At 34.8% G+C, this 15993-nt stretch overlaps 1 protein-coding gene across 16 annotated transcripts in view; it reads left to right on the top strand.

Annotated features, from left to right (window-relative positions):
* DOCK9 (dedicator of cytokinesis 9) overlaps nt 1-15993 on the top strand; it is a 113861-nt gene that overhangs the window by 72132 nt on the left and 25736 nt on the right. For all 16 annotated transcript variants that reach the window (XM_074535650.1, XM_074535649.1, XM_074535660.1 and 13 more), the window contains exons 23-36: nt 438-527; nt 1804-1919; nt 2054-2123; nt 2263-2388; nt 2517-2588; nt 4833-4979; nt 5680-5763; nt 6376-6487; nt 8902-9080; nt 9856-9972; nt 10669-10789; nt 11309-11442; nt 14569-14683; nt 15554-15620. In XM_074535650.1, the coding sequence (XP_074391751.1) occupies nt 438-527; nt 1804-1919; nt 2054-2123; nt 2263-2388; nt 2517-2588; nt 4833-4979; nt 5680-5763; nt 6376-6487; nt 8902-9080; nt 9856-9972; nt 10669-10789; nt 11309-11442; nt 14569-14683; nt 15554-15620 (1550 nt within the window). The remainder of the gene's footprint in view (nt 1-437; nt 528-1803; nt 1920-2053; nt 2124-2262; nt 2389-2516; nt 2589-4832; nt 4980-5679; nt 5764-6375; nt 6488-8901; nt 9081-9855; nt 9973-10668; nt 10790-11308; nt 11443-14568; nt 14684-15553; nt 15621-15993) is intronic.

The following is a 15993-nucleotide window of genomic DNA, read 5'->3' as shown; positions in this document are numbered from 1 at the left end:
TTCTCATGGTCTGTTTCTTTTACATCAGATGTGAAAAACAGATCTTAAATTGAAATTATTCAAAACATGAGCCTTTTGTCTCCTGTCATCCATTCCAGTCTGAATTTTCCAGTTAGATGAGAGGTCATAATTGTCTAAAAGCTGTAGTCCTGTTAGACCTTTTCACAGAAATGTTATGATTGGTTGGGATAATTAAGCATGCTACTTTCTGTCAGTAGGAAGCAAATATAGGTGGCATTTTGTATAACAGGTATTTAAAAAACACTTGAAATTTTATTTTAAAAAATAAGACTTAATAAGTCTTCCGAATAGTGCACTTCAGCTATTATTTTTGAAAATTGAATCTATGGACAAAGATATGTATTTATACATATAAATGAATTATAGATTGTAAGGTTGGATATTGTTTAATTTGTTCTTCTTTTTGTCTTTGACAGGACCAGCACTTGCATAATTTTTTTCAGTACTGTCAGAAAACAGAGTCTGGAGCTCGTGCACTAGGAACTGATCTCGTGAAATATCTTAAGGTATAAAATGGCAGTGAATAACAGATTGTGTAATTCATTTATGTTTTTGCAAAGCCTTGGAGCTTCAGACATTTTATAGGTCTCATTTTTCAGTGTGAGGATTAGTACTGTGACTATGACTCGTATTAATGGAATGTGCTGTGAAAAAAACCCACAAAGATACTTTCTGCCTTAAATAAATTTACAATTGCAATGTAAGAGGAAACCAAAAAGAAATAATGAGACAGTATTGGTCAGTTTTATGAGTGGTAATTTCAAAACACTAATGGCTTACTTTGTCAAAATAATCAAATTTAACTGTGTATGGAAATTGTGAGGAATCATAGCTCTTGATTTTTCTAAAATTTTGCTTAGAAGGTTGTCATTGTTGGGTCTTCAGTTCTCCTTTGTGATTAGATCAGTAATGGTTTCCACTTCAATTTTTTCTGACACAGATCACATAGGATGAACGACCATTTTGTCTCCTGAATAGTGTGGATGTGCAGGCAAACAGTCAGAGACAAGACAGCTGCCTAACACCCAACACTAAATGGAAACATTTGATATTTGTTATCTGTATGCACGTTCAGCAAATACATTCTTTCTGTCAAATTCTCTTTAATTCCAGGGAATTTTCTGGCATGATACTTTGTAGGATGAGCTTCATGCACTGCCTTTTCTGTTAGGGTGATTATGTCTGTAGGACCCTTTGCATGTGATGGAATGCAAAGGCTTATCAGGAAGAAATTTTCATTAATAGTTCACTGTCTCCAATTTCCCTTAAGTAGTTAGGGATTTTAGTTCATCCTCAGTTTTAACATGGTTGCTAGTTTATTGTTTAGCAGTAACTAGTGTAATTAGTATTACACTTAGCTCAAGTAAGAAATCTGCATGTTTTTGTGGAGCTTGTGTTTGCTAGATGTCTGCATTGGTGGATGAAATACCAAAATATACCAATATCAGTCTCAGCATGCTATTGGGCACATGGACAGACTTTTCACTGAATCATTACCTAGAGTGCATTTCAATGGAGAAACACAAATAAGTACTTCTAAAATGCTGTTAATAACACCTAATTTGTATCCCTAATTTACTTTCCTGTAGAAAGCATTTACTAAATATTTATATTGGAAAATATCCTCAATTGCTTTCTATGCCGTATTTTTGGTAGCAAACACCAAGTGGTGCAAGCAGCTTGTATTTTTGGAAGAAGACTTGCAATAAACTATTGGTTTCAGAATTTGTGATTTAAGTGCTGTTGATTCACAGGAGTGACAGTATTGCCACTCTCTTTTAGAGCCTTCATGCTATGGAGGGCCATGTGATGATAGCTTTCCTGCCAACTGTTCTAAACCAGTTGTTCAGAGTTCTCACCAGAGCAACTCAAGAGGAAGTTGCAGTCAACGTGACAAGGTAAAGAATTTTAAGTGGTTCATAGAGTCTGCATGATGATTTGGTTATCACATAAATCTGTAACAGAGTAGCATTTTTGCTGTTGCAATCAGAGCTTTCTTTATAGATTTACTTGTTTTCTGACTTCTGTTTAGGGTTATTATCCATATTGTTGCTCAGTGTCATGAAGAAGGTTTGGATAGCTACCTGAGATCTTATGTGAAGGTAGGTAAAAGTAAATGGAATATTTCCTTTTTTTATTTCCCAAATAAAGAACATATTTAAATTCAGTAGCAGCTATTTAATTTCAATTGTTTTGTATTATGCCATAATTTTGTATTTAATTCTGTTTTTCCTCCCCAAGTATGCATATAAAGCAGAACCCTATGTTGCTTCTGAATATAAGACTGTACATGAAGAGCTGACAAAGTCAATGACAACAATTTTAAAGCCATCTGCTGACTTTCTTACAAGTAACAAATTGCTTAAGGTATGTGTTGAACTGTACTTTTTACTGTATGTTTTTACCTAGTCATAACTGAAGAACAGGAACTAAGTGTACTGAAATAGTTGTTGAACACATGTGGCAATCTTACTGAATTTTTCTTTCCTCTGCAGTATTCATGGTTTTTCTTTGAAGTTCTGATAAAGTCAATGGCTCAACATTTGATAGAAAACTCTAAAGTGAAGGTATGTCAACTTTTGCAAAAAAATATGTAAAGGAAGATCTGTATGGTCTCTTCTTTCTCCAGTCACATGTTTCTTATTGCATATTAGAAAGAAAGGGAGAGAAAGAGGCAGCAGGAGAAATCAGTTTAAACATTAGATAGAAAAAACTACAGGTCTGGATTCAACATTAATATAAAGAATAGAAACCCTTAAAGTCCATAGAGTGGAGCAGTCTTTGGAAATCACCAGACTTTCTATTAGGAATTTGTTATTCTTGTGGTACAAAGAAGTTGGGAGCAGTAAATAACCCTTTGGTGTAAGCAGTATCCAAAAAATGTGGGCTTTTTCCTGAGCAGTACTGTAGCTCTGATATTAAATGACCCTGAGAACAGTGAGTCATGAAATTTACAGTCTTCTGGATGTAGTAAAAAGTGTCAATATTTAATATTGTGTTATTTCCTGTGCTGGAAGGAGAATGCTAAGACTTCAGAAATGCATTTTTCTACAAGCTTATCCTGTGAGCAGTGTTTTTTGCATTGGTGACAACTTTTTAGTGTATTTACTTCTGGATTGAAACAAATCTTGAATGTTTCAAGTATACAACATAGTTTCATGTGAGTAACATAATAGGTTGTTGTGATATTGTTATCACTATTTTCACTGTGTATTTAGAATATAACTGGAAGTCTGAAGTATGTGAGGGAAAAAAAATTGTGCAATGATCAGGAAAAAAAGCTTTATAGTGCTACACTTAAAACTCTGTGGTATCATCAGTAGAGTTCGAGTCTCAGTTGAAGGAGCCTCATTGTCACCTTCTCTGTAATGTGAAAGAGAGAGAAGAACTTTCTACAGTTTGCAAGTGTTCTCACCCCTGAATATTGCTTCTTGATTTACAAGCCCCTTAAACATAAATTATCTAGCTAGATTTTTTCTGCCTTACTAGATAATGTAATAAATGCAACATACACTCAGATGTTTCCTGCTTATGATATCTGATAAAAAGATGCATTTCTTGTGTGACAAAATTATTTCTATAGCAAGGATTATGTTTCATTACTGTCCAACAAAGATAGAGCTACAAGGGTGTTGTAGGACGCTGGCATACCCACCAACACAGTCTTTATTTCTTATTTGATACTTCTTGCATGAGTACTGTTTATATTTATAAAGGGATCTTTTTCAGCCTTAATATCTATTTTAATTTTTTTTTTAAACTAAAGCTAGAGGTTTTGGACCGCAATTCAAACAAAAAGGGAGCAAATTATGTAATCATTGATTTATGTGGGGCCTTGACAATTGTTCTGTTTAGGAATGTTGCATTTAATGTAGCTCAAAAAACTATTTAAAGAAAAGTACTTGGACATGGATGTTTTGCTTTCAGTTTTCAAAAATTAAAGAGATAATGACTTTACAATTGAAACAATTTTTGTCAATGTCATCAGCCTCATACCACATGCCATTTAGTTTCTTTACACAAAAGACAGAATCTGTAGTAAGGGTTGTAAGATGTAGAGAAATAAAAGAGACCCTGCAGTGCCAAAAAGCTGAAGAGCACTTACTGACCAATATTTGTCAGGGTGTACAAAGTCATTGATGAAGATAATGTAGATGGTGAGTGGAAAGTAAGAAATTATGAATGAAGAGGAGATCTTTTAAGCTAGTTGGCAAAGTACCAAAAAGTAAGAGAAAGAAGTTCTGATTGTGGAAACTTAAAAACACAGAGAGTAAGGTTCTGATGCCTGAAGAGCTGAGATTTTGAAGTTGCTGAGGAGTATGAGAAAGAAGGAAAGAAGCATGGATGACAATTTCCTCACTGGTAAAAGCAGTTATTACCATGATAGTTACAGAACAGTAAAAAAGGATTTTTTTCCAAGACAGGAAAGACTGATAATGTGATTAGTATATGTGAACCAGCTGGTGTCTCCTTTGGAGAGGAAGATGGGTGAAATTAAAAGATTCCCTCTTATTCTTAAGCTTGTGTGGTTTATTGCAGTATATAAAAATATTAATGCATTACACATAGAAGCTTTTATACATGTGGTTTATGTCATCAAAGACTGCCTTGCTTGAATTTCACTAATAGATGCTAGTGCATGTTATAATATTTTCTTTTAAACAAATGATCCCTCACTCTAGAAAATGAGAAAATTCGAAAACTGTTTCCTCTCTCCCTGTCAGGTTATCTATATCTTAACTGAAGTAAATTTTCTGATATATCCTAGTGTTATAAACCATATTTAATATTGTATCTGAATTAATTTCTAGCTGTTGAGAAACCAGAGATTTTCTGCCTCCTTTCATCATGCAGTGGAAACAGTTGTTAATATGCTAATGCCACACATCACTCAGAAGTACAGAGACAATCCAGAGGCTTCAAAAAATGCAAACCACAGCCTGGCTGCCTTTATAAAAGTAGGTACACAAGAGATTTGGACTCTGTGGTTATTCTTTCAATAATATTGCTTCTGTATGGATGTTATGAAATCTTAAAGCCAACTCATATAAAGCTGAACATGCATAAAGCCTTTTAAATATAGTTTTATGTCCATGTTAAAATGCTTTGAAGTATGATTTACATCTTCTGTAAACGAGATAACATCCGTTCAGAAATTTGGTAATTTAAGAAATGAATTTGTATTTTATTCAAAATGTATTTTGCTTTTGCTTTTTTGTTCCTTTAAAAATATCATCTGGATTGCCTTCAGATCCTGCAAAAGTTTTCAGCAGTGCTTTGTTTAAATGCATTTTATTTCACTGTCTTTCATTTTTCAGCCAATAATGTCTACAAGGGATAAAAAAGGATGGGAACTGAAATAGATAAAACTTCTAGTGGCATGACATTTTCATTTCTGTCAAGATTCTTTTCAAACTGCTTTTTATATGTGATTTATGATCAGCACTCCTAAGGGAAAATTTGATATTCATATATAATATATGTACATTGTATATATGTACACATGTATTTAGTTTGCTTGTTTTATTGTTTTTTATATTCAAACTGAAATGTCAATAATGTGTTTCAAAAATAAACTTGTTAAATACAGAAATATAATTACTGAATGCAGAGAAAGTAGTAAATCAATTCTATTTTGGTTTTGCTTGTTCTCCCCAGAGGTGTTTCACTTTTATGGATAGAGGCTTTGTTTTCAAGCAGATCAATAACTACATCAGCTGCTTTGCCCCAGGAGATCCAAAGGTACTTAGTGTTTTTCAGCAAGCTATTTTTAAGTGTTGTCTCTTCTTGATGCATGGGGATAAAGTCCTGCATTAAGTCTTTTCCCAGTTACACTAGAAATCCCTGCTCTGTGCCTACAGCATTGTTTTTTCCATCAAAGCAGTGTTTCCTATTTTGATTCCCATCTTCAGGTGCAGTTTTGCCACACTAGAGTGTGTGAATTTCAGAAGTAGTGGGGTGTGGGGGTGCCACACTAAGCAGAAATTTTAAGCATGAATGCAAGAAGTCTGAAGTTGGAAGAGTTGATACTGAATATTGTAAGCTACATGTACTGGAGTGGGGAAAGCATGTATCAGATGCCCAAAGAGATTCTGCTGTGTGTCCAAACTTTTCTTACATCAATCAATACATAATAGGGTTGTAAACTTTGGACAATGGGAATAGTAAATAGGAACAGTTGTTAAGTATGAGTTATTCTGGATTTATTTTGTGCTGACATGTGGAACTTTGACAGGTCTATATCTAACATAGTGCAAAGCTGAAATGAATCAGCCTTTTGTGTTAGAAATTTGTTTTTAATATGTTATTCAAATCACTGCATCAGTTGTTTAACTTATACTTTTCTTTTTGCAGGCTCTTTTTGAATTCAAATTTGAATTTCTTCGTGTAGTCTGTAATCATGAGCACTATATACCACTAAATCTACCAATGCCATTTGGAAAAGGCAGAGTTCAGAGATACCAAGGTAAATTCTTCCAAAGTAGTAGAAGAATTTATCTTTCTTGTATGTCAGCTTTTTATTGTTAGATGTGTACACTGTGTAACTTCAGGTCTGTGAGATGATGGAAAGCTTGAAATTGTTTAATACAAGTCTAAAGTTTCAATCCTTTCATTGAAAGTTAAAGGAAATGCTTAGGTAGCAGAGTAATCTTTCCAAAGAGAGACATGGTAAACTCATTTTCATATATTCATTCAGGTTTAAAGGAACTTGAGTAGGTCTGTAGCCCAGTTTTCTGCTTTGATCATGTCAGCTTTCTCTAGAAATGCTAATCCTTCCACAGCTGGAAGGATTGTCCATCATTCCTGTCATTGCAGGAAGTTTGTCCATCCCAGGTGCAGAATTTTGCATTATTCCTTAAGGAATTTGATTGCCATTTCTGTAGAATCTAAATTCTTCTGAAATGCAGCTCTGCCCTTTGAGCAAATGGACTGTACCTATCCACAAGCTTCATTCGGGTGTATTCCATCTCCCCTTTCAGGCTGTTGATGAAGTACTAATAAGTAGGATGGTCCTTGTGAAACTCCTCTTGCAGCTGTTTCCAAGCAGGGTACAAACCATTAACCTTCAGCTTTGAGCCCAGTGATCCACATAGTTATTTTTCACATGTGGGTGTCTCTTCACCTAGACTGAAATGTCCCAGCTTGGATACAACGACCATATCAACATCTGCTGTTCTCCCCTTACAACAGTTCAGTCTTAAAACATGATTTAAAATTTAAAAATTTATTTTGGCCATTCCCAGTCACACTCTTCTCCTTCACTTGCTGAAAGGTGACTTCACCATGGCTTAACAAAGGTAATAGTGAGCAATCTGACCTGATCCTTATCCACTGGCACTAATTGTCTTTCTTGAAGATAGTTTCTGGAATGTTAAGGCCTGAGTCTCATGTCAGAGAAGGATAAAGTGACAAAGCTATGGGGTACTTCAGCCTTACCCAAGCCCACTCTCTTTAAATCACAATCCCCATTTAGCAAATATCCTATGTTTCCCTTATTCAGGGGTTTAATGCTCATGTAGTGGTAAAAGCTTTTCTTGTTTTCATTGATGTCCATTACCAGTTTCAGCTGGAGCTGAGCTTTGGCTTTCCTGGCACTCTCCCTGAATACTTCTGTATCCCTCATTTGCAGCTCATTCTTGCTTCCACTTTGTGGGGTGGGGTTTTGTTGGTTTTTTTGGGGGGTTTTTTTGGTGTTTGTTTTTTGTGGGTTTTTTTGTTTTTTTTTTTTTGGTTTTTTTTTTTTTTTGTTGTTGTTGTTGTTGTTTGGGTTTTTTTTTTTTTTTTTTTTTTTTTTTTTTTGTGTGGGTAGGAGCTCAGTCATGAAAGTTCTGTGCAGCCCAGCTGGGTTCCTGGTACATCCAGTCTTGTGCCAAAAAAAGTCATATGTTTGCTATTGCTTCTGTGGCTGTGAAGACACATTAATTTCTTCCAGACACTGAACTACAGCAGAAATCACTAAACAGAAGCAAGGAAGGTGCTTTTACAAGGAACAAGTAAACCTGCCTAACATATTTTTGTAGAATAGGCTATTTTTCCTGAAATATTTATTCAGTACACTCTGCTAGTTAGTTAAGTTGAATATCACTAATTAACACTTTCCTCAAGGTTGAGCAAGAGAAAGCAAGATTTGAGACCACAAGCTGAAGAGCTGCTTAGAACCTCTTTTGTCTTTGGCTTTTTCAGCCTTTGGGAGTGTCTTGGATAATAACACTGCACAAATATTTTCATAGAAAAGAGAGACTATGAGCTGATGGCTTAGGGAACCTTAGAAAATAGCAAACCCAGAGAAGACAGTGTTTCTGATTGCACATAGAAGAAGAGTATAAATTGCTCCCTGAGAGCTAGGAGTTCAGCCAGGAAAGAAGACCTTTATAAGAAATGTTTCTGGCTCTGTTTTGCTGTGTTGAGCAAAAGATATCTCAGGTGATGTGGCTGGCTCTTAAGTGTGTTACAGGAATGCCTGTAGAGTGTCTGTATAATGGCTGTGCTGTCTCAGATCTGCTTCTCTCTGACTTGAGGGATTGCCTTACTGAGAGGGCTCTTTGGAAAATGAAAGTGCTTTGGGATTAGCATCTCGTTTGTGATCACTGTATTGAGCAATGACAGGGAACATGAGAAACTCTTCTACACCTCCTCAGCTGACATTGTAAACATATATGTTCTAATAAATGAGCCCTTCAAGCTGAATTTTCTCTAAAGATGTCATATACTCAGTACATAAATAAACTGGATTCTTTTATTACACAAAATGTACTTTACAGAAGGAGCAGTTTGACTTTGCTGTGTCTGATGTGCTGGGTTTTACTTCAGCCTCAAGTTGATTGGTAAATTGATTTAAATAAAACCATTCCTTATGTGAAATTTGTATTTTACTTCCAGACCTTCAGCTGGACTATTCATTAACTGATGAATTCTGTAAAAATCACTTCTTGGTTGGACTGCTTTTAAGGGAGGTGGGCAATGCCTTACAAGAATTCAGAGATGTGAGGCAGATTGCCATCAGTGTGCTCAAGAATTTGATGATAAAGCATTCTTTTGATGATAGATATGCTACCAGGGTAAGTCTATTGCTATGCTAATAGTTCAAAATAATAAAGGTTAGGTGTGCACACGTACAAAGTTTTTTCTTTCATAGAAGAAACCCTTGTTAATTTTCAGCAAAATTATCTCTGCCCAGACTGTAATGAAAACTGTATTGAGACCAATCTGCAAATTCCATCTTTTTACCAAATTAAATGACAAAGCACCTTTTAATATAATTAGGTGTGGATTTGCATTTTAGCACAGTGTACTTTAACTGCTGTGCTTAAAGTAATCAGATTTTTACAAGTGTGTTTCAAGATCTTAATTTCATGAAATATTAGCTCTTAGTATTTTGAAGCTGTCCTTCCATCATTTATTATTTATGAAATGGGTATAAGAAAACTACAAGTCATGGTGGTAAATTTTGAGTGATTTTTAATTTTCTGACTCTTTTTAACATCAGCAGTACTGTGGGGAAGCCAAAAAAAATTTAATGAAAGGTATCATTAACTCATCGAGCTAACATAACATTAATTTACTTGGTTAGTCTTAGCTGAAATGACATTAATTTTTGGAATTTTTCTGCATTTTATTCAGACAGTAAATAAAATTTGCTGATCTTTTGTAAATTAGAATGAAATACAATGATGATCCCTGCTTTTGCCATTTATAAATGTAAGCTCAGGCTTGGCAAATATTTATTAAATGTTTTTGTTTTTTTTTTTTAATCTAGGAGTGAATAGATTAAAACTAGTTGGTGATGAAAAATTAAAACTGTAGTTTTTTAATGAACTGTTAAACTCTATTTAGGGCCATCAAGCAAGAATAGCCATTATGTATTTGCCACTCTTTGGTCTGCTCATAGAAAATGTTCAGCGGATCAATGTGAAAGATGTGTCTCCATTTCCTGTTAATCCTTCCAGCAATGTGAGTGACAATTTTTGTTTAGTATTCTCAATTGTTTTTATCATAATTTATTGGTAACCTCTATATGAAACTCTGGCAAAAAAAGGAGCTTCAGAAGCTTCAGAATTCTGCAATTTTTCAGCGCAGTCCAGCACTGAAACAAATGGACCACAGAAAGATTGTTAATTTTCTAGAAATTAGAGAAGAACTTAACCCTAAAGGAGTGTGATTTTGAAAGAGTTATAGTGCAAGAGGGCTACAGGAGAATTAATTAAAATGCAATTTGTGAAGGGTATATATTGATATGGCTGCACACAGCTATTGAATCTGAGATTTAATTATTCATGTATTTTACTTCTGTTCTTATCTTCTTGTGTTCCATTTAGTATTAAGAAAAAAAATCTCCCAAACTCTTCCAACAAGATAAATATTTGGGTGTTTGAATTAAAATAATGTGAGTCTTTTTGAAATATCTGTTTAATAGGGTTTAAAATTCAATTGAATACTCATTTCTTCAATGTTTCCTGAAGTGTCTTAAGTTTTAAGGTATTCCAAGGTTATGCAAGTATGTGAACATCTCCATTCTTTTGAGCATATTTAGTAGAAATTAAATTTTAAGGAAGAAATATGTAACAAATATTTCTCTAGAAGGCAGGTCATATTCACTAAGTCCTTAATATAGGAAAATAATCACGTTTTCCTCTCTTTACCAAACAGAGCACAAAGGATGATGCACCAAGTTTGCCAACTGCAAGTCAGTTAGTAACACCACAAAAATCAGGAAACTCACTGGATAACAACCTTCCTAAAGATCTGTTTGGTGTTATCTCTGGCATTGGTAAGCACTTTAAAAAAGTAAAATAAAGTAATTAAAGAGGAACTGTTTTATTTTTTCAGTCTGTACATCAGATTTGTCTTTTGGGATCTTTTGGGGTTTGCTCTTTTACATGAAACTAAAGCTATTTTCTGGAGCAGGGCTGCTTTTTTTCCCTGTCCAAGGTGATAAGATATTAAAAATGGGAATAGTTTTTTTTTTGTTTTTTGGTTTTTTTTTAATTAAATAGACATGCTTCTTCATGGAAGTGCGTATGTGTTGCTACATATGTTTTTTTATGCATATGTCTACATAGTTGTACATAAGTCTGTGTGTATGTGCTTAGTCACCCTAAGACACATATATACTTTGCTGAAATTCTGGAATGAGTTTGTCTTCATTAAAAATAAGTAAATGGAGTTAATTATTTGCCTTCTTAAAAATATATGGTGATTTTAAAAGTCTGACTGAACTATGGAGTGACTTGTGTGTATTGTTTGAGATTTTTATGTTGTTTGAGGTTGTGGTTTCATTTTCTTTTAGCTTCCCCATACACCACATCAACTCCAAATATTAATAGTGTGAGGAATGCTGACTCAAGAGGCTCTCTTATAAGCACAGACTCAGGAAACAGTCTCCCAGAAAGACACAGTGACAAGAGCAATTCTCTTGACAAGGTAACAAAAAACAAACCAAGATGAATCCTAAAAGTGTATTTTAAAATTTTATCCTAAGTCTCATAGAAGTTAACTTCTCTGATCTCCATTGTGAATGGGCTTTCTAGAATAACTTCAAAGCACTATTTTATATAATTTTTTTGTGAAATAATTATCCTGTGAACTCCTTTTCCATTGCATTTACCGAGTTGTTTCACAAAAAATGCAAACAGACTTTCAATGTAGAGACAAAAGCAAGCAGTTGTTTCCTTTGCTAGTGAAAGGCACTAGATGAAGTGTATTGAATTGTGCTTGAGAGGATTGAATTCCAGTTAGAACAGCTTCTTTGGTTTTCCAAAGATCATCACTCCATCCCTTTCTATGCTCAATATACTTGGCATTTTTAAAATGTTGAGAAAACCAGTTTCTATGCTTTTTCTGGGTGATTTCTTTTATCTTAGTTTGACTTTTCCAAACCATTTCTTTAAAGCTGTTACAAATTAGGAGCTCTGGCTGCGGTAGCTATGAGGTATTCACTCCTGTCTTTCTAGAGGTTGTGTCAATGCTGATCACATTTCATTTCCTTAGCTCTGGTTGTGCAAGTCACATCATGTTGACTTTTTCCCCTTGACCCTGACATGCCTTCGTGGGGCAGAGGGAGAAGCTTCTCAGAAGGCACTCTGCTCATGCTTTGCACCCAGGTGGAGAAGAAGAGGAGAATTGTCACCCTCCAAAGAAAAACCGTGTCACTATGGATTTTTCACTTCTGACAATCCCAGCTTTGCCAGAGAACATTTTGCATACTACTTTCTCTCTTCAGTTACAAGAAGTATCTGGTTTTTGTGCTTGGTATAGTTAAGCTTCTGAGTGAAGTGTGTGGTCAGTAGTTTTGCCGCTTCTTTGCAACAGTTGAATCTCAAACCCAATATATGCAATTTGACCATGTGAAATATGTTCAAATGTCAAACCTGGGGTACATGCACATGATCTAGTTCAAGTATAAAAAATCCAATCAGTTTCAATAACTGCAGAATTTGAGTCTTGGAGTCTTTGACAGAACTGAAAGTTCTTTGGTATTGACCAAGGTAATAAAGAAATACCTTGGTATATACACTGTTGCTAAATGGCAATGCTGTCATCTATTACTTAATTGTCATGTTGTTGATTACTAATGTGTAGTGTTTTCACCAAGTAAAAGGGTTTTCAAAGGAGTCAACAGCCTTTGAAAATTCTACTCTGGTCTGCCAACTTAGGTAACAGAGGATTTATGTTTTGCATGCTGTTGATATTTTCCCCAAATAATACTTAATCCTGGCTTCTTATTTGTTGCTTTCTGAACTTTCTTTCTAGTAGATCAGTTGTTCAGTGCATGTTATTTCAAAGTTTTTGCTCATTGCTTGATATCATTATAGTGAAGAGCCATGTTTTTGTTCTAATTTTCTTTCAGAATAATCTGTAGTATTATGCTTGTGGAATTAGAATAGACTGGAAGTATATCAATTTCTATTTCAATATGTGTATACTTTATTTATTTAGGTTATTTACATGATTCTAAATGAAGTAGCTATAGTCCTATTTTATCTGTATGTATCTTAAACAGTCTTATTGGGATTATTACCTAGTGCTCTGGGCAGTTTTTTTAAAGTGTAGGAAACACAATTCTGTTTCTGCTCATCACCCATTGATTGTCTGCCATGGCATCCAAAAAGCTGTAGAGTAGCACCTCCTTGTGCACCAGAGATATTTCAAAATAAACAGTTTTTGAGGTCTTTAGAATCTGCAATAATTGAGCTCACAGAAGTGTCCACCTCCTCCTAAATTACAGTAACTTCTGGCTATTCATCATAGTTTCACATTCAGTTTCACTGTGCATCCATTCAATGACTAGTATGTGATTTACACATTTACTGGTATCAGATTCACAGATTGGTTTAGGACAGGAATTCTTTAATGGAACAGAATGCATAAAAAGGGCTCAGCAGTGAATGGCTGCTGTGAAATGTTCCTTCATGGTTAGTGTGTCTTCTGCATTCAGGTAGGAGTATGCCAGGAAAGGCATACTAATGTTCTAATGTCACTTCTTGCTTTGTTTGTGAAACCAAGTGCTTTTCTCCATTGAGTCTACCTTTGTATTTGTAAATTTTTTACAGTAAGAGTTGTACAGATCAATTATACCAGACTGTTGACTTTATAGAAAACTTATTAAATGTCTGGTTCATTTTCCATTTGCATAAGTGCCATATTGGATGTGAGAATTAGGCACTATGAAGGGCATAATTTATACTTTAAACAGAAGTTTATGCAGTATATCTATAAAAGCTTCAGACTGAGGATTTTGTAACACTAGACTGTGTGGAAATTATTCTTTTACAAGTCTCTGCCCAAAGTTCAATTTATATATTTTTACAATTTTTAGTTTTCCATTTTGTTTGGTGGTATACGTTTTGCAAGACCAATTATAGAGCTTTGATCTTTTTGCACAGATGATGGTATTGTGGGTTGCTGATAAACTTCCCACAAGTGCAGGAATTACATTAAAAAATGAAACAGGGAAAGGGTTTTGCTTTTGTTTGGGTTTGTTTGTTTGTATGTTGGGAGAGGAGGGGACGGGAAGAGCAAGTTACTTAGTAGCAGTTAGTCTTCCAGAATGCATATTATTGCCCTTCATGTACGTTTTTCTTGAGGTTCTTATATCTTTAAATGGAACAAATTTTGTAGAGGCAGGCCTGTCTACAGTTCAGCAGAAAGTCTCTTGAAAAGCAAAGGAGCATCTATGTATCACCTAACAGTAGCATTTGGTTTTCAAGTATTTGATCTAAGCAGAAGGGGCAGGCTTGATTTCTACAATGTGAGTACCTAGGTATAATTGACTTGTTCAATAATCACTCCTAGGTGACTTTTCCTTTTGCTCCTAGGGGAAAAAAATTATACCTAGAAGGAATTAAAAACAAGCAAAGCAAAGAGGCTTAATTTGGTATACTTGGTGTGTGTAATGTGTGTTTTAGTGGCCTGTCTCTACATGAAACATTTTTGTCTTCATTCTGAGATCCTTTTTCTGCTGCAGGAATTATTACAGCAATTGAAAACAATTTAATTTGTTTTCAGTTTAAGAACTCTTCAGCCAAAATGCATCTGTTTGCTTTTCAGAACCAGCAGAGCAGCACTTTAGGAAGTTCTGTTGTTCGATATGACAAACTTGACCAAGCAGAGATCAAAAGTCTGCTCATGTGTTTCCTTCATATTTTAAGAAGCATGTCAGATGGTAGGTAATTCCTCCTGCTTTTTATAAGTTCAAAGTCATTTGCTGGATTTATGCCTGTTATTTCAATAACTTCTCAAAATCAGCAGAATATTTTGGTTGTAGGTACCATGATGTGCTGAATTTTACAAATATGTGTGATCACTCAAATTAAACTCTGACTGGAAACTTGTAAACATTAAGTACTCATCATTTATTCAAAGTGTGAGGTCAACTAAAGGACTTTTTAAGAAAGTGAACATTTGTGTGTGATGGTACAGTTTGGTTTGTAAAACAGAGGTGAAGAATAATTCATTGTTCTGTAAAAGTGTCTTGGGCTCTGTTCTGCAGAACTTGCTGTATTACAAGGAATCAAATGATTTGATTGTTGTATATATTTCCATTTCTGGAATATGGAGATGTTAGTGCTTCTTCATTCTCCTGGGATGTTTGTGAGATGATCCATTGAATTTTTGAAAGAGTCATGTCATCCTGAAGAAGGTTGCAGAGGTATAGAAATAGGGCATGAATGGCACATCTTACTAGTTTGTTAGGATCATACATCTTGGAATCATCCCTGGTCTGTGGTCAAAGAAAAAAATAATTAATTCTAATTTTAAAAAAAAGTTGGGACCCATCTGTAAAGAAGCAGGTTAAAGGACTAACAGTCTGAAATATTTTGAAGTCTTACCTTGTTATAGGGCTGTAGGCACTAGAGGCTACACAAATATTGCTGTGTAAAATATGAACTAGGATGGGAATATTATGGGTTATTAATTAATATCATATTGCAGAAGCTCATTTGGAGAATTGATAGGAGCATTTGTATAATCAGTTTTAAGGAAAACTTCAAATAGTAATTGTTATCTTTTATATTGTTAATAATTTTCCTAGATGCATTATTTACATATTGGAACAAGGCTACAAAATCTGAACTCATGGACTTTTTCACCATTACAGAGTAAGTTTTTGTTGTGCTTGTCATGCAGCTATATGTTTTGCTGTTCTGTGAACAACATGAGTGTGGATATAAGCATGTGTAAATGCTTTTTTGGTTGTTGTTGTTTTGGGTTTTTTTTTTAAATAATATTGTCCTGATCTGTTTGGAAGTCCTTAACTTGATGTCCCCAATTGCATGTCTGTCCAAGTCCATGATAGTCTCTGGAATCAGGCTATCCAGAAGGGATCTCAGGAGGTTCTTGAACAAGAAGCAGTGCTCAGAGTATTGCAGTGCTCATGGAGGAGGAACCAACTGTCTTGATACCCTTCTGCATTCAACTGTGTCTTGTAACATCAGCTGTTCAATAGCAAATAGATGGTTGTGTAGCAAAAGT

Source organism: Zonotrichia albicollis, chromosome 2 (assembly GCF_047830755.1).
Source record: "Zonotrichia albicollis isolate bZonAlb1 chromosome 2, bZonAlb1.hap1, whole genome shotgun sequence".
Classification (NCBI taxonomy): Eukaryota; Metazoa; Chordata; class Aves; order Passeriformes; family Passerellidae; genus Zonotrichia; species Zonotrichia albicollis.
Note: the sequence above shows the minus strand (reverse complement) of the source record. Positions and strands in the feature narration are given on the sequence as shown.